At 39.5% G+C, this 20074-nt stretch overlaps 1 protein-coding gene across 5 annotated transcripts in view; it reads left to right on the plus strand.

Annotated features, from left to right (window-relative positions):
* The window catches only part of LOC127432512 (HMG box transcription factor BBX-like), a 47456-nt gene extending 39759 nt beyond the window's left edge, over positions 1-7697 (plus strand). For all 5 annotated transcript variants that reach the window (XM_051683688.1, XM_051683693.1, XM_051683692.1 and 2 more), the window contains exon 17: positions 462-7697. In XM_051683688.1, the coding sequence (XP_051539648.1) occupies positions 462-543 (82 nt within the window). In that variant the 3' untranslated portion in view covers positions 544-7697. The remainder of the gene's footprint in view (positions 1-461) is intronic.
* The last annotated feature ends 12377 nt before the right edge of the window (positions 7698-20074 follow it).

Genomic DNA, 20074 nt, shown 5'->3' on the forward strand with positions numbered 1-20074 from the left:
GCCAGCCCAACACATGGAACAAAAACTGGGCCAATTTTATAATTATTAATAGATTTTTGAACTGACACAAGGAGTAAAAAACACTTTTGTTAATCAGCAAAGCAGGCAATGTTATTAGCCAATGGCAATAATCTCAAAAAGGCCTAATATCAGCCTGGGCTACATTTCCCAAAAGCATCGTAAGCCTAAGTAGATCATAGAAACCATTGGCGCCAATGGTCTCTGTGATCAACTTAAGCTTGCGATGATTTTGGGAAATGCAGCCCAGGCCGATATATCGATCTATCACAAATCTTAACTATGCACAAATTTACGGATAGTTGCATTTTATTATTTGCATTTAGCATTTTCTTATTTTATTTTTTCTGTTAGACCTTCCATCCTTCAGTTGAGAACAGAGAACACAGCTCTAAAAGGGGGTGTGTGTGTTGAAAATAAATGCCACTGTGTTTGTATTCCAGAGCCCAGCGTGCTGTGAGCATCCCCACTGATGGTCAAGTAAAGGACATGGCCCCTGTATTGATCTCCTGTGCAGACCAGTGAGGTCTTAGCCTGGCCCGGGCCAGGTCCAACCTGGTCAGGGCCCATGTATGGACATGCTGGGACCTTATCCTTGACCCCTGGCCCTGCTGCTTGGGGGATACAGAGAAAGAGAGAGAGACTGGAAAGGGATGAGAGAAGCTCTGAGATGGATGATGTTTTATCCCAGAAGCCTTCACCTTCCACCCCACACCACCCTCCCTCCCTTTCACCCCCTCGGGGCCCCAGGGAAGCCAATCCTGGTCCCCGAGCTTCCTCTGTTGGCTCCGGACCAGTTATCAGACTTTACAATCTGCAAGAAATGGCTACTATTTAAGGTCAAGTTTTGCGTACAAGTGCATTGAAGCAAGTGCTCTCTCTCTATTTGTCTTTTTCTATATATTTTTTTCTGGTAAGCTTCATTGCACAAACTTCTTCACATTGCAACATTCACTCTCTCTTGGTCAGAGGAATGTTTTATGGCTTCCTTCTGCCCTTCCTGGTCTGAATCTAAAGAGAGGGAGAGAGAGAGAGAGTGTGTGTGTGTGTGTGTGTGTGTGTGTGTGTGTGTGAGAGAGAGAGAGAGAGAGAGAGAGAGTGTGTTTCAAGACTGCTCAACCTCAGCTTCATACCTCAAGCCCTATTCAGATTTTTTCTGTTCATGGTTCAATACCATCTTCACCTTCACAATGCACAGTTGATGCCTAGATGCCTCTTTACTTTCAAGCAATGACCCTCAATTTGTCTGGTGCCTCTGTCAGTTAAGAGAAAGCACCTGTTTTTCTCTCACAAACAGCAGTAATATGTCAGGGGGGAGCCGGATGTTTGTGCGAGTCGTGCTGCGGTCGCACGCATGCCTACAAGAGTTTCTGACAGACTGAATCACCTGGTGGAAAACCAGTTGAAACTTCCGAAATTGTGACACACTGTCACTATTCATTCTGTGCTTTTGCATAGCCAGGGTCCAAAATTAACTCTTGCAAAGTGCCAAATGGGAGTAAAAATGAATCGCTAACTTTATTAGGAACTGCAGCATTGCTTGGTTTAAACCGAATTGTAACAACACTGGTCTGAACCTCGCTAATGTAGGTGACTTGCGCTATTCAAATCAAAGACACAAACAAACATATTAACATAAACAAGTGACGCGACTTGCGCATCTTCTAACGATGTATAGTCTACATCAGTGGAACATTTTCAATCTTAAGTTTATCTAGGACGTCTACTTGTTTTTTTTTTTCTCCCGAACTCCTTGTGGCAAAACATATGTGGAATATTCCTTGGATTAAGTCACCAAAACAAAAATCTGAAGTTCAGTATCACATTGTGCTAACGATTCTAAAAAACGATGCAGTTTGTGACAAGTGCAGTTTCACCATGAGACGGAGACTGACTCGTCTCATAAATGATGCTGCGAGTGACCTGCGCTGTTTGTAAGTAATAGCTAAATAATCCCTCTGTTTATTTTTCCTGGTAAATTTTCTCAATTCACTCGTCGTTGGCCAATGTGGCAAAAGTTATTCTGGACCCTGTGCACAGCTATAAATGAGTTTGGTATCAGAGCAGTATGGTGATACTTGAATGAAAAAAAAAATGCATTTTATGTCAATACTTGACCTTACTGCAGTGTGTAGCGTCTTGCTGGATAATCCAAAAGAGTGCTACTTGTCTCCTAATATAGTTTAATAACAGACACTGCACTAATTTTTTAGCTACCGTAGACGAGGCTTTTAATAGACTTTGGCTTTTGCTATAATAGCGATTAATTGTTTGTAGTTTTGTTTAGTATCAAATTAGCTTTTGTATTGTCACTGAGATACTCAGTCCTCATTTTCCTCTTGTAGCTGAGGCAGTAGATGCTGTTCATTCCAGCTAAAAGTACCAGCACACAGTGGGAGAGAGCTGGAAATGAAAGAAAAATAATGGAGAATCCTGCTGAAAAAACCCTAGCATTAATTTCCTTGATGGTTTGGTGCTGGTCTCGCTAGTGGACCAACATAGCCATGCTGTTCACCAGCAAAACTTAGTTGATGAAACTGGTTGACCAAGGCAGTCTTGCTGGTTAAAGGGATAGTTCATCCAAAAATAAAGATTCTGTCATAATTTCCTTGCCCTCTTGTCGTTTCAAACCTGTATGACTTTCTTTTGCGGAACACAAAAGGAGATCTTTGAATGAATATTCCGGTCCATCTTTTCAATACAATGGCAATTGATAGTGACTTCAGAGCTTAAAAAAAAGGACCCAAAGAAATCATAAACGTAGTCCACGTGTCATCTGCAAAGCTTTCTGAAGGCATATGATAGGTTTTTGTAAAACCCAAAATGTGACATTTTTCAGCAAAATTATTGACGTCAGCTGCGTGTTCATGGCCACTATGAGAGAGGCTTGTTCACAATGGCTTGCTAAAAACAATGCTCTCGATAATAAATAGTTCTTATGTCTTTGAGGGTGAGTAAATAATGACAGAATTTTCATTTTGGTTGAACTGTCCTTTCAACTATCCAAATCACAACGTAAGCGGGTGACCAGCCCCATTGTTTTTTCAGTAGGGAAGAGTAGAAAGAAATTTCTCTCACTCACATACACTTTGTATCATGGGATTTGAAGCATATGTGTACTGCATATGTGCACATCCTGTGTTTCAGGCACTTGTGATTCAGACCATACCAGTGTCATGTTCTGCTCCCTGTGTTCTTGGGCTGGTTTGAACCTCAGATTCTGCTTTCTGAAACCCTCCTTAGAACCCAGGAAGCCTATATTATATAAATGAAGGAATGCTATAAGCCAGATCACAGGTTTAAAACCCGTCACTAGCTATCTTATGCTGTTACAGTCACGCTTTTCCCTTTTTAACGTGATAATTGATGCTCTTTTGTTCATTTTGCTCTTAAAGTCACCAATTATTCTTCTTAAAATTATATTGTCTGTGAATTTATGAACTTATAACTAGTAAGGTTTTTTTTTTACTTCTTTGAAATACTGTAATTTCCCTAAAAATTCTTCTGTAGGGCGCCGTTTTCCTTGCTTTCTTTGTAATGTTTTGTCATAAAACCTCAGCCTTTCCTGAGGTCTACTGGATCAAGACTGTTGTCAAAAGCTCATATACAAATATCTGTATGTGTGTATATATATTATATACCTATGCTTACCTGTTAAGCCAACAAGCACTGAAAAATAATGTACCGCCTCTAGACGATTAGTTCCTGCTTTTGGAGTGCACGCGCGTGGCCAACATCTAGTGTGCAAGGTGGGGCGCAAGAATTATGTCTGAATGTTCCCCCCTCCCAGTTATTTATACTATAGAGGCATTTACTCAAAGCCAAGGGTTTAAACCTCAGTGTATTTTAAGTAATAGAAAGCTTGCAATTGTGCCTGAGGCAGTCGTGAGAACTATTAATGTTTACCTGAAGAATCAAAACCTAATCACTTTTTTAAGTGTGATTTTACGAAGCTAGGTAAATTTTATAAATCACCTTTATGGCCCGCTTTAGAAGCGAGTAGTCGGGTGAAAGTATTATTAATTATGAATAATAAGATGCTAAAGCTCCTGCTCATCTGTGTTGAAATCATTTGATTGTGATTATGGACGTTTGAAGTGTATCAGGCAGCAGTCTGACTGTGAATCCCCTCTTCAGTATAAACATTAGGCAGGGAGAACGGCATGTTTAATATGATGCGAATAAAAATGGGGCTGTGAGATACATGTACAATTTGTTCTGAAAGCTCGACACCAAGTTAAACATGGCTTCTATCCTGCCTAAGGTCCATAGGAGGAATATCTGTTTCCTCCAAGTGCAATGAATCATGTTCAATGAGACTCAAAATGTTGCGTCCCAAATGTTCCTTTGAAGTTACTGTAAGATGTCTTCCCTCGTGTTTTAAGTTCTTCCCAGAGATCAGAAGTACCATACATGTGCGTATGACACGTTGTTCTCTCAGACATTTGCTAAAAAAAAGTGAAAATGATCTGTAAGGGAAATTTCATGATGCAGAGGGTCAGGCATGCTTATTCCACTGAGCTTAGCCAGTGGATCTGTCTTCAGGTTTAAAATGTATTATATCAGCACAATTCTAATACTTCTAATCTTTTTAGATGGTTGTCCTCTGAATTTACCTACAGTGAGAGTGGTGTGCAAATGTCGGCACCTTTTCAATGCCTATTTTAGAAAGACAATATTTGCACCTTAAACCCATACCAAAGCAACATTATGTTCTTAGAGGGATAGTTCACCCATAAATGAACATTGTCACCATTTTGCCAGCTTTATCTCGCTCCAAACCAGTATGACTTTCTTTCATTCATGAAACACAAAAAGAGAACTAAAGCAGAATGTAGAATGTAGTTTCCATACAATGAAAGTGAACGGTGACCAGGGACTATCTAAAAATGACCCCAAAATGATGGCACTTTTCCACTGCACGTTACGGTTCGACTCGAATCGACTCTGCTCACTTTACTTTTCTGAGTTTGCTTTTCCACTGCAGTTTAGTGCCGCCTCAACGTGGGTGGAATTATAGGCTGATCGTCATAGTTGTGCCGCCTCTACTGCCGTAGAGGCGGCACAAACGTGTCAAACGTGTCATCTTAAATGCGACACAAACATTACTGACCATAAACAATAACACGACTGCTAGCTGTTAGCTGCTAGCTCATTGTGCTGCATAAATCAGTTGTTGCATGGTGATTTTACACAAATGTAACAGTTAAATTGGCCTGGTTGTTTTAGAGGCAAGCTTTCCAGTAGCTGGTCAACTAAATAAAGTGAAGCTTTCAAGCAGAATATTGAGTTAACGTACCAAAACGTACCTTCCTCCATCGTGGACTCCAACAACGCCGAGTCTAGGGCACTCTCCCTCCCGTTGCTCGCCGGTCTATTGCCATAGATAGCGTCCATTTGGTCGAACCACTTCCACATTCTTCTGTTTGAACCGCTCCGGCTGTTGTGGTCATTGATGGTTCTGTAGTCACTTAAGTTTTTTTTAACTTTTCCCTACACTGTTGGTTGGTCCGGTGGTAGCCGTGTGCGGCCAACAGCTGAGACACTTCCTGAAAGACTTTTTCATTTCACGTCGTTTCGTTCGTCGCTAAAGAGAGGAACGTCTGCACCTCGTTTATTGACCACGGCATGGTTTTGTGCACAGCCATTTCTTTTTACAATTCGAAAGTCGCGTGAACAAATGATATTGCTGTCGCTGTTGCTAACTTTAAAAATAGCGGGTTGTTGTCCCGTGTAGCAAATCCAGTGACACTGGTAGTGATGATTCTCTCTGACCAATTGGTGATCTGCAGGGTTTTGACGTCACATTTAGTATCGGCTCAGCTCGCTTGGAGGTGGTACTAAAAAAAGTATCGGGTAGAGTCGAGACGAGTTGAGCTGTACCGTGGAGTGGAAAAGCCCCATAGTCCAGAAAAGTAGTCTATACGACTGGTGCACTATATTCAAAGTCTTCTAAAGCCATACTTTTATTGAGCTTTATTGGGAGAAAAGACAGAAACTTAAGTGTTTATTCACAAAATGTCTTCTAAAATCTCATTAATGTTTGCTTGTATTCAAATATGGCACATATTTGATGTGTCAGAGCCTGGTGTGTCATCAGTAGTGCAAAACGTTATTGGTTCTTGTGTTTCGTAACCATAAGCAAAATTTGAATGCGTGCAAAAGTCAAAGAAATGAGATTTTCAGTCTGTTTCTCACACAAAGCTGTTATATGACTTTGAATATAGTGTACAATTATTTAATTTTATGGTACTTTTATGATTTTTATTTTTTTTATAATTTTTGGAGATCAACAGCATTGTGGCACCATTCACGTTCATTTTAAGAAAATAACAGCGTAAACACCCTCCCTAACATATCCTTTTTTGGTGTACGGAATCAGTTGGGTATGGAACGACATGATGGGGAATAAATTATTTTTTTGGGTGAACTGTCCCTTTTAAAGATTGATCTCCCCATCTCACCAGTGTCCCCTTCGTGATTTTCATTCTTAATAGTGACCCCCTCAGGCATATTTAGAGGCGAAATACCAGTAGATGTATTTGAACAAATTGTCATTGCTTGTGAATACCGTGTTGAATGACAGCACGACTTATTTGAACGTCCCAGCATGATGCATCAATAGAATTTGCTCAAATATTTTGCCCCTTGTCATTAAGCTCACCCCTCCTTTTTTTAGTTAGAAGATGCCTCTTAGCGAAATTCCTCTATGAAACTGAAATTCCTATATTAGCTATAAAGATTATGATATTACCCTTTTGTGCTAGATTGTCTCTTGAATGTAATGGATTTTGTACCTGTATTTTTCTAATTGCTTCAGTCTTTCGGTGGCTTTATATGGAGGAATTCTTGGCTGTTTCCTCAAGTAAATAATTGTATAAACTTCCAGTCCTCCTTACAGCACAGACCCTGACTTCTTTAGTGTGCAGTATATGCTCACTTTTGCTAACAATACTACAGTCACCCTCATCAGACATCAAATCTTGTTTTACGCATTTCGAAGAGAAACAAAGCAATCACAGATATTAATTGCCAAACCTTCCACATTTCACCTTCTCTTGAGTCTCAAAGGGAGTCTTAAAGTTCACCCAAAAAATGGAAATTTCATTTACTCACCCTCATGTCATCATTACAACATTGTGGTGAGTAAATGATGACTTTTTTTTTTTTGTTTTGTTTTGTTTTTTTTGAGTGAACTATCCCTATAATTACCGAAATATGCACCCTGTGAATTATGATTCATTTCTTTGTACAAGAATGTACGTTAATGGCTTTAGATGCAGTTGTAGAGCCGTCTTTTTAAAAGCTTACCTGAGATCCTGTACTGATTCCTCTAAGGAGTTTCTACTCTTGTGTGCTTGGTCTGATTATTGTCACTAGTACTGTATGATGCAATGTATGGATCTGATTGTTACAGTCCAGTTGTTGATGCAGCCTTGCCTTACTGAACCCTGCATAGAGGGGGATCCCTTCGCCATTGCCCTTCTCACTGAGTCTTATGTCATAACACTGTCTGCTGACGCAAATGTTATTCTTTAAACACCTATTAAAGTAACATATATATGTAACTGTTTGCTCTCTTACTTTCAATACAGTAAAACTTTGCATTGAAATGTTTGGCATTTGGAATGTTCTATTTATAGTGAATTTTCCAACAACACAATAAAAGGTTGATAATGTTGGTTCTGTGGTTCACCTATTTAAACTAATGCAGATCACCGCACAGTTCAGATGCAGGAAGGTAAAGTATTGCACTATGAATGTAGCTGTCGACTTCATTAATACTTGTGAGTTGACACTGTTTGGTGCAAACGAGATGGCAGTGTGAATCTAAAGGGCGGGAAGACTTAAGCAGCGATGACAATGGCGTCTTTAATGATTTTTCACCACCTGATCCTTGTCTTCAGCAATACACTGTGTGTGCGAGGGTAAGTAATTTATATTTTGTGGCGATTCTTTATGAAGAAATGTTTAGGTTGCTTTAATGAGGTCGCGTGACTGTACGGTCTCTAAGTAACTAATCAAATATGAGAAAAATTGGAATAGTGCATCATGACAACAGACAAAATGTAATTAGATTAGAAATCTTAATAGCAGTGGTGGAATGATTTAAGTTGGGTAGTTTGGTTAATATGGAAAATGTGCTCAATAAATAATAATAAAAATCATTTACAAATTCAGTACACCTAAAAATCCAACATCATCCTCATTAAAACCTTGTGTATATATACCAATGCAACACGTGCTTCTGCCATTTAAGATTTTTTTTATTCTAGAAAAGAATATATTACCGTGTTATAGAAGTTTATTTTCCTGCTCTCCCTGTTCTGCACGATGTGTTTCAGATGAAAAGCCAAACTAAAACTAAAATGTGAGAAACTCACTCCACAGGTGCAGAGAATGTTATCAGAGGGGAAACTGCCCATCTGCCCTGCCACTCATTCACAACTCTGTCACAGTTTCTGTGGATAATATTTTGTTTTTATATATTTACAAATGGCACAGCTATATGTAAATATTGTTTTATTGCTTACGATGATGAAACTTTCACATGACAATAAACAAAGTCTAAGCACTTGTCACCAAGTATAGACAATGTTCAGCTCAGTGATGCTGGTAATTACACTTGTATAATGGCGAGAATGATTCCGCCACCATCAAGTGACTTCATCGCAGATGTGAAACTACACGTTGAAGGTGATTGTGGCATTCTGTACCTAATAAACAATGTTTTTGAACAACATTACATCTTTGGATAATTTTCATTTTTCAGTGAACTATCTCATTTAATCACAGAAATGCTGTCTCAGATGTGTATGACTTTCTTCTGCTGAATACAAACGAAGATTTTTCTAAGAATATCTCAGCTCTATAGGTCCTGGCAATGGAAGTAAATGATGACCAGAACTTTGGAGCTCCAAAAGCACATAAAGGCAGCATAACAGTTATCCATATGACTCCAGTTGTTAAATATTGATCTGTAACTTCTGAAGATGTAGATTAAAGTCATTTGCTATATATATATATATATATATATATATATATATACACACACACACACACACACACACACACACACACACACACGCTCTCACTCTCACTCTCTCTCTCCCGGTCAAAAGTTTTGAAACACTCATTCTTATTTTTCACATTTAAAATAATAATAAAGTCATAACATAAATGGAACTGTGGGAATTATGTTGTGACTATAAAAATCCAAAATAAATCAAAACTGTGTTATATTTTAGCATCTTCAAAATATTCAATTTGCAGAAATGTACTCTTGACATTTTCTCAACCAACTTCTTGAGGTATCACCCTGGGATGCTTTTTAAACAGTATTGAAGGAGTTCCCATCTATGTTGGGCACTTATTGGCTGCTTTTCTTTATTATTTGGTCCAAGTCATACATTTCAAAAACTTTTTTTTTTTTTTTGTAATTAAATTTTAGTTTTATAATGAAATAAATTAATATGGTTATAATAATAGTAATAATAATTATATTTTTGTCTACAAAACTAATTTCAAACATTTAAGCTTACGCCTTCAGATCAAAAGATTTTTAAGATCATGAGAAACATTTCAGTCAAGTGTTTCAAAATTATGATTATATATATATATTTTACTTACGTTAAAGGAAATTATTAAAATGTTGTCTGGAATATATTTATTCTATTGGAGTAATGTTAGATGTATAAACCTAAAGAGAAACATTTCCAGTTCCATTCATATTTACAGTATTTGTGTAGCCCTTTTCATAATAAATATATTGTGACTATTGAATTAAACACATTTGTTTTCTTACAAATAAGAGACATTTTTTTTTATAATACATTAAATTATATGCCGATTCTTTTGATTTCTGTTTTTATGTCCTGTTATTGCTGCCAATAGCATTAAATAATCATGATCAATCTCATGAAATCAGAATGAAATGGTAATAATGTAAAATAATGTCAACATTTTTATACTTTTTGTCTCTGAACATTTTCACCGACCCCCTACATCCTCTTGCAGACCCCTGGGGGTCACTGGGCCCCAGCTTAAAAACCCATTCTCTAGATAATTCACTCTGCTTTCTGTGAAAAGCCTGATTTTTTTATCTTTGATATTGATGTTAGCTGATTTTCCTTTACTGTAAAGTGTATAAAGCCGATTCAAGGAGTTGGGTGGGGGGTTGTTCAGCGTTCAAACCAGATTGTGAAATTTTATATCTAACGTTTCCAGTATCTCATTGCATCTCATGTATGACTATTTGGAAAACAGAACCTCTGACAAAAGAGACAGAAAAACATGCAGACTCCATGTGTTTGTTAAATGCATTGTTATAAATGTTATAATTCTCATTTTATTCTCATGTGACAATAGTTATACAATTAATTAAATAGTTATATATCTGGTTAATACAATTAACCAGAAAGACTTTAAGGAATATTCTGGGTTCAAGCTCAGTTGATATCATTTGTGGCATAATACTGATTACCACAAAAAATAATTTCGACTTCTTTCGCCCCTCCATTTCTTTAAAATAAGCAAACATCTGGGTTACAGTGAGGCACTGTCATGACCTCAGTCTGACAGCCCTCTCCTTTCTGTTGTCTATTAAAGTGTTTGTTTCTATTCTGTGTTTGAGCACATGGCTCTGTTGTGTTTCCTCCTTCCACGCCTCCTCGTTTAGTCCTAGTCATGTTGATTGTCTGCACCTGTCCCTCATGTATCTTGCTTTATATATTGTGCCCTTTTATTTCTTGTGTTTGTTGATTTGTTTTGTTAGCAAGTTTGTCTGCTTTTGTTTAAGTCTTGTTCCTGGTCAGTCTTAGTTTTTGTCTTTATTTTTTGTTTTATGTTTAGTTTTCTCTCCCTTGTGAGAGTTTTGTGTTTCCTGCTTAATAACTTTTTGTTTTTCTCCACTCATTTTTGCACTTGGGTCCTTCCAGCTTCTGTACTGTGACAGAACAATTCTACCATAAATTGAGTCTGCAGGAATGAGGGTCCCCCCCCCTCCTGAATCTCTGGCTTGCCAAAGAGCTGCTAAAGCTGAAAAGCTCTCAGGTCCCTGTCAAGGGGACCAGCTGGTGAGGGAGTATGCACTGGGGTTTCTAGCATTGGCCTCTGGTTTGCCTCATTGATACCTTTTGTTGTGGGCCTGTTGAGCCCATCAAGTCTTGTATTCCTGCTCTGGGTGAAGAAGGGACTCCTTCTGAGACTATAAAATTGGATTTATTTTATCTCTGCCTGCATCTGAGGACTCTCTTCATCCCAGCCTACGGACAGCGACGCTTCACAACCCCCCCCCCCCCCACCAATGGTGGATGCTTCTGCCCCTCTTCCCATCACTCGGAGGAAGAAGAGGGCGCTCAACCAGCCCTTTGCTCAGTCCAGTGGCCAGCACCCTTCAGACACCAGCAACCAGTCTGCTCAGTCCAGTAACCAGCACCCATCAGACACCAGTGAGCTGTCGACCAGCCCTTTGCTCCGTTCAGTGGCCAGCACCCATCAGTCACTGGTAAGCTGTCTGTTGCTCAGACGAGTGGCCAGCACCAGTCTGCTCGGTCCAGTAACCGGCACCCGTCAGTCGCCAGCAACCCATCTGTTGCTGCTCCCAGTAGCCGGCACCCATCAGCCACCAGCCCTTTTGCTCTATCCAGTAGCTGGCACCTGTCAACAGCTCACTGGTGTCTGACCAGCCCTTTGCTCAGTCCAGTGGCCAGCACCCATCAGACACCAGCGAGCAGTTGACCAGCCCTTTGCTCAGTCCAGTAACCAGCAACCAGTCTGATACTCTTCCCAGTAAACTACACCCATCAGACACCAGCGAGCAGTTGACCAGCCCTCTGCTCCGTCCAGTAACCAGCACCCACCAGCCCTTTGCTCCGTCCGGTAACCGGCTTCCGTCAGCCACCAGCCTTTTTGCTTAGTCCGGTGGCCAGCACCCAACAAACCAGCCACCACTCTGCTTCGTGGTGGCTGGTTTGTTGTCAGACAACAAACCAGCCACCACGTCAGACACCAGCCCTTTGCTCAGTCCAGTGGCCAGCACCCAACAAACCAGCCACCCGTCGGCTCAGTCCAGTGGCCGGCACTCATCGGACACCAGCCACCAGTCTGTTACTCATCCCAGTAAACCGCACCCGCCAGCTACCAGCAAACTTGTCTGTTGCTGCTCCCAGTAACCAGCACCCACCAGCCCTTTGCTCAGTCCAGTGGCCAGCCACCAGTCTGTTGCTCATCCCAGTAGCTAGCTTCCATCAGACACCAGCAAGCTGTCTGTTGCTCAGTCCAGTAACCAGCACCCATCACCCACCAGCCCTCTGCTCCGTCCAGTAACCGGCTTCTGTCAGCCACCAGCCTTTTTGCTTAGTCCAGTGGCCAGCACCCATCAGACACCAGCCATTTGCTCCGTCCAGTAGCCGGCTTCCGTCAGCCACCAGCCCTTTTGGTCAGTCCACTAACTAGCATGTCCTGTCTTTGTCCCTTATCTGTTCCAAAAATGAACTTTTAGATAATTCAAGATAAATGAGGAAAAACCTCTGATCTCTCTGTTGCAGGGTCCAACCAGAACTTTCCAGTTATGTGTGGCTCTTTACAGCATCTTCATCATTGTCACTTCTTTCATTTGAGTGCTGTTTAGCAACTGCAAATGTATGACCTCCACATTCAATAATAATAAATTACCAAAGTTCAGCCATGAAATGGTGGCGTAAGCTGATAGGTTCTCTGAACTTGTTATACGTTAGCTAGTTGACTTAATCACATGTGACTTGAGCCAATCGGCTCACATGGCTTAAGCTGATTGGTCCTTTTGATATGTTATGCGGTAGCCAACTCACACCTCTCTCTTTGTCAAGCATTTAAATTGCTCAGTTTTGTAGATAAGCTGGTTTCACTGCAGCGCTTTGAGTTTTTCTCTGAAACCCAACTCCACCTCAGCTCCACTTGTCTAGATCTGCTAAATGGGGATTGTTTGTAATGTCTATTCATGTCTTGTGTTTTGTCTAATTGTGCAGCAGCTGCAGTATGTCCAAACGCTTAACTCAGTATGTCTGTGTATTTTCTAGCAACAGAGAGTCTCTGTACTCCACAGCAGAAGCGTAGCAGATCTAGTAGCCAAAACTAACATCCTATCAATATGTCATGTCATTAACATGCTAAATCTTTCTGGGAGTTGTCATGAGTGAACTGTATTAGTAAATTCAGTGAAGAGATGCTTACATTTTCCATACACAAATAGTTTCCATACTTAAAGTTTGAGTCCTGTAAAATCTTTAGTACTACAATCTTTAGCATTTAACTTCTTGAACATAATCTGATCTTGATTTCAGTTCTTAAAATTAAGCTCACTAAAGAGTTCAAGCAACATACTCTCACAGTAAGTCACAAAATGTCAAAGTTCTTAGTTCTTTTAGCCGATATGACAAGTTAGTAGGTTTGATCTTGGTGGATTAGATCTGCTTTCGCTGCTGCTGCAGAGCAAGTATGAAAACTTGCTATGCTAATAATACACAGACTTGCTGTGAGCATATAAGACAAGCTGCTGCTGCAAAATAAGACAAACTGCACTGAGCATGTAAGACATACAGCTACTCAAATATACGTGAATACAGTCCCAGAGAAGCAGATCGAGTAATGTGGTGCTGAGGATGAGGGTTTCAGTCATTGCATGGAAACGGACCCATCAGCTTTAACCATGTAAGACGACTGGCTTAACAGACTACATGTTCAAAGGACCTATCAGCTTGTGCCATATTGAATTTCATGACTGAACTTAAATTAATTCCACAAACCTTTAAAGGCTCTTTTAGCTTTGTCTACGCAGAGTAAACAGATGTTATTCTGGTCTGTGAAACTGTTTTAAACACTTGTGTCACATCCTGCAGATAAGAGTGTGACCTCCTGCTGTCCTAGATCATCAACATAAGAAGAGAGGAGACACAGAATGTGTGAAATACAACCAATACATTGCAAGATGTTTGTTATGATTTCTAATTAACTTAGAATTTATTTTTCCATTGGTATTAAATGTCAGTTGATTGACCTTGCTGTCAAAATTTAACACATACTTATTACTTTTTAATATCATGTGCCATAGCCTGCAAATACAGGCCTGCTCTTCAGGTTTATATACAGATGTCATTATGCTAAACATGTAATATACAAAGTGTTCTCTTGTCCACTTGTTTTGTAAAACCCAGTTTTTTCAGTAAAATTAAGTGAATGCTTCAGGTGTCTTATGACTTGGTGCACTATATATACTGTATTGTTTACAAGGGATGTTCTGCCTCATTCACCCATAAGGAGCTTGAGGCTGATTCAAGGACACCCTGTACCAGATTAGGAGGCTTGTGTGAAGATTGCTGCTTTGACGTTCACGTTTTAATTCATGTTTCGATTTCATGTCTTTTATTTTAAAATGTAATTTAGCTCCTGTTTCATGTCATGTGACTCATGTTTCAAGTGTTTTTTTTTTTTTTTCTTATTGGTGCTTGGTTTATTAGTCTTGTCTTTCCATTGGTTCATGTGTTTATTGTCTTATCTTGTTTATTGGTTCTGTCTCTTCATTGGTTGTCTAGTTAACTTGTTACCCATGTCTTTGTATTTAAGCCCTTATGTTTGCCATTGTCCTTTGCTGTGTATTATTAGGCTGAATCGTTTTAACTGTGTTTTGGTAACTTTGCCTGTTTATTCTTGTCAAGTTCTAGTCATGGTTCATGATTTTCTTTTGTACTTTCATGCTTGTTTGGATTTTACTATTTTAATAAACTGCACTTGGATTCCTGTTTTACGTCCTTTGTCTCATCTGCTCCTGTTCTAGCCTGCACTACCTAACAGCTGCTTGCTTACCTAACATTTCATGGTCTCCCTTTCCAGTACGCCATGGCATCTCATGTAGGCTATGCCTTGGAAAGCAGAATCTCTGAAAAACATTAAATGTACCGACTCCTTAATCTAAGCAATTTTTGTTTGTAAAATGTTATACTTGCTTTTTAAACCAGTTTATTCCAAATTGCTTTGTGCCAAACTAGTATTTCGCAACTAAGACTATGAACCGGAAAGACATAATTCAGGATATGAAATAGAAGTTCTATACAAAGAAACAGATCACTGTAATCTAATAAGCAGGATTTGTGTAAAAGCTTATCTTTAATGGTTTGGTAAGCAGGAGGATTGTTTTTTGATTGTCTTTTCATGGTTGTGGGAAAGTACATTGAGAGGAAGTTATCACTGTGTGTGTGTGTGTGTACATGTGTGCAAAAGGGTCACGCGCTGAGCCTAGCTCAAGGAGGTGTTCGGTCAACATGTTTTTAAAACATTTAACAAATTTTCTTTTAGTTTTGATTTCAATTTATCTAAGGGATACGGGTAAGTCATTTTAATTCTTAGTATATTTACATAATCGTATCAGTTCACTTTTATATAGATCAAAAAGATTCCAGATTTAATTGTCTGTTGATAATACTGTGTGCTGATATTTATTGCCTAAACCCATTATTTTGTATACTCGATTTCTCAAAAACAATTCATTGTGATATCTACTGTGACACATAAGAGCTCCCAGTGATGTATAGAGTGGCCTCAAAATGTGTTTGGATACTTAAGACAATATAAAAATGCATGACTGTCTTTTTATTATGTAACAAAATATGAAGCCACTGGCATTCGGTTTCAAATAAATATTGCATAAGCACATGGTTCAAGCAAAACATCTGACCAAAATAACTTTGTTTGGATTTTAATGGTAAAACTGTAAATCATGGTAAATGTGTAAATTTAATGGGAAAGTGATTTTCATTCACTGAAAAGAATGAAGAAAAATATTTGAATAGTAATTCAAATAAAAGTTGGTTCTGAGCAAAAAACAAACAAAAAAAGTCTTGCAGATGCCTTTTGGTTTGATGGTTTGCTATGACATTCAGATATTTTAAGTGTGACTTCAGTTTTTAAAAAAGTGTCAAAATATTTTTGGGGTTATTATAAATGCATGTAATATGCAAGTGCATCAATACATAAATGATTACGTAATATATTTATCATTAAAGAATTATATATATATAATATATATATACAGTGCCTTGCAAAAGTATTCAGACCCCTGACCAATTCTCACATATTACTAAATTACAAATGGTGCATTGAAATTTCATTCTGTTTGATATTTTATTTTAAAACACTGGAACTCAAACTCAGTTATTGTTAGGTGACATTTGTTTTAAGTTGGGAAATATTTTTATGAAAAATAAAAAACTTAAATATCTTGCTTGCATAAGTATTAAACCCCCACGCATTAATATTTGGTCGAGCCACCTTTTGTTGCAATAACTGATTTAAGTCTTTTGGGGTACATAGGTACCAACTTTGCACACAGTGAGGAAGTGATTTTGTGACTTTTATATAGTTAATATTTCTTTACGGTATTTTTGATCACTGAAATTTGTCCCACTCCACAGGTGCTAAGAATGTTTTCAGAGGAGATACTGTCCATCTGCCCTGCTACTCAGATATCAATAACAGTAGCAGAGTTTCTGTAAAGTGGAAAAATAACAGAACAAGTATTTGTAATTATAATTTAATTGACTACAATGAGGGAAGTTTCAAAGGATATTGTAAACCTCGTTTTACATTGATTAGAGAGTCTTTTGCACTACGTATAGACAATGTTCAGCTCAATGATGCTGGTAATTACACCTGTCAAATTTCGAGAATAATTCCACCACCATCAACTGATTCCATTTCAGATGTGAAACTACACGTTGAAGGTGATTGTGGCATTCATAAATTATTCATTTAAATTTCCTTCCTTTTTAACACCATTAGCTGTTAATAATACATTAATACACAATGCTATTGGAATCATAGAATACTAGAATTCATGTTGGTGTTGCTCCACTATGGTAGATCCAGGTCTCTCATTGCAGCGTTTGAACAGCAGTAATATCACCTGCATCCTTCTGCTCTGCTCATTGGAGAGTCTGAACCCTGAGCAGGTGAACTTCACCTGGAGCAGAGAGGGTCAAAGGTTATCTCATCCATACACCTCTTCTGGTATGAGCAGTGAGCTGCATCTGTGTAAACCAGCATGGAGAGAAGGAGACACATTCACCTGTAATGCTAGCTACTCAAGCAAAAAAATACTTTACAGCCAAAGTATACAGCTCTTAAGTGCTGTCAAAGGTGGGTCATTTAAACTATTGTACCTGTCACTTACATGATGTTTCATTTAATCAGTTACATTGAATTTAAACATGAGGAGTACCCATGACCATAAAACCTGACTGGGAGTAATGAAACATGGCTTTAAATGTGATTTCTGCCCTAATATCAAAGGTCTTACTAAACAAAAACGAAATTATGATCCAACGTGAATTTTCTTTCTCCATGTCTGTCAATTTCTCGTGCTCCCTCGTCTCCCCCACACTTACACACACACACACACACCCGTATGCACTACCCTTTTACTCCTATGCCGAAAAGCAGCGCATCCTCCGTTGCTAGTTCTAACATGACGTTTTCGATTTAAGGCTTGAGCTGTATCAAAGCTAGATACACTTGATCAATACAACAGTTTCTATATTATCTGCTCCCCTCACACACACACACACACACACACACACACACACACACACACACACACACACACACACACACACACACACACACACACTCGTGGACACAAATTATACCCGTAACGCACACACGTATGGCCCAAACATACTCGTGAGAGAAAAACTGTCGTCATGTCAGCACACTCCTGCATCTCAGTGGGGATGAAAAAAAAAAAGTTATTAAGGTTTACAACTGGAATATGGTGACACGCATCTTGGCGATTTTGAAGCGAAGTTACTTCTGACGAGAGCTGCAACAAAAAAAAAAAACAAAAAAAAAAGGTAATCCCAGGAGTGAGAAACTCTCTCACACTCACACACACACACACTAACTCACACACGCACTAACTCACACACACGCACTAACTCACAAACACACACACGCACTAACTCACAAACACACACTAACTCACACACACACACGCACTAAATCACACACACACACACTAACTCACAAACATGCACCAACTCACACACACACACGCACTAACTCACACACACACGCACTAACTCACAAAACGCACTAACTCACACACGCACTAACTCACACACACACGCACTAACTCACACACATACGCACTAACTCACACACGCACTAACTCACACACACGCACTAACTCACAAACACACACGCACTAACTCAAAAACACACGCACTAACTCACAAACACACACACGCACTAACTCACAAACACACACACGCACTAACTCACAAAACGCACTAACTCACACACGCACTAACTCACACACACACACACTAACTCACAAACATGCACCAACTCACACACACGCACTAACTCACACACACACGCACTAACTCACACACACACGCACTAACTCACAAACATGCACCAACTCACACACACGCACTAACTCACACGCACTAACTCACACACGCACTAACTCACACACACACACACACTAACTCACAAACATGCACCAACTCACACACACGCACTAACTCACAAACACACACTCTAAATCACACACACACACACACGCACTAACTCACACACACGCACTAACTCACAAACATGCACCAACTCACACACACGCACTAACTCACAAACACACACACTAAATCACACACACACACACACACACGTACTAACTCACAAACACACACACTAACTCACACACACACGCACTAACTCACACACATACACTAACTCACACACACATACTAACTCACAAACATACGCACTAACTCACACACACACTAACTCACACACGCACTAAATCACACACACTAACTCACACACGCGCACTAAATCACACACACACACTAAATCACACACACACACACACACACACACACTAACTCACACACACACTAACTCACACACACACACGCACTAAATCACACACATACACTAACTCACACACACACACTAAATCACACACACACGCACACTAACTCACACACACGCACTAACACACACACATACTAACTCACAAACACACACACTAACTCACACACACACACGCACTAACTCACACACATACACTAAATCACACACACATACTAACTCACAAACAGCTCTAACTCACACACACACTAACTCACACACACACACTAACTCACACACATGCACTAACTCACACACACGCACTAAATCACACACACACACACTAAATCACACACACACACTAAATCACACACACACGCACACTAACTCACACACACGCACTAACTCACACACACATACTAACTCACAAACACACACACTAACTCACACACACACACGCACTAACTCACACACATACACTAAATCACACACACATACTAACTCACAAACACGCACTAACTCACACACGCACTAACTCACACACACACTAACTCACACACACGCACTAAATCACACACATACACTAACTCACACACATGCACTAAATCACACACATACACTAACTCACACACGCACTAAATCACACACATACACTAACTCACACACATGCACTAACTCACAAACACACACACTAAATCACACACACACACTAACTCACACACACGCACTAACTCACAAACACACACACTAACTCACACACACATACACTAACTCACACACACATACTAACTCACAAACACACGCACTAACTCACACACACACTAACTCTCACACACACGCACTAAATCACACACATACACTAACTCACACACACGCACTAACTCACACACACGCACTAACTCACAAACACACACACTAAATCACACACACACTAACTCACACACACATACTAACTCACAAACACACACACTAACTCACACACACACGCACTAACTCACACACATACACTAACTCACACACACACACACGCACTAACAAACACACACGCACTAACTCACAGACACACGCACTAACTCACACACAGGCACTAACTCACGCACTAACTCACACACGCACTAACTCACAAACACACACGCACTAACTCACACGCATTAACTCACACACACGC

Source organism: Myxocyprinus asiaticus, chromosome 42, assembly GCF_019703515.2.
Source record: "Myxocyprinus asiaticus isolate MX2 ecotype Aquarium Trade chromosome 42, UBuf_Myxa_2, whole genome shotgun sequence".
NCBI lineage: Eukaryota > Metazoa > Chordata > Actinopteri > Cypriniformes > Catostomidae > Myxocyprinus > Myxocyprinus asiaticus.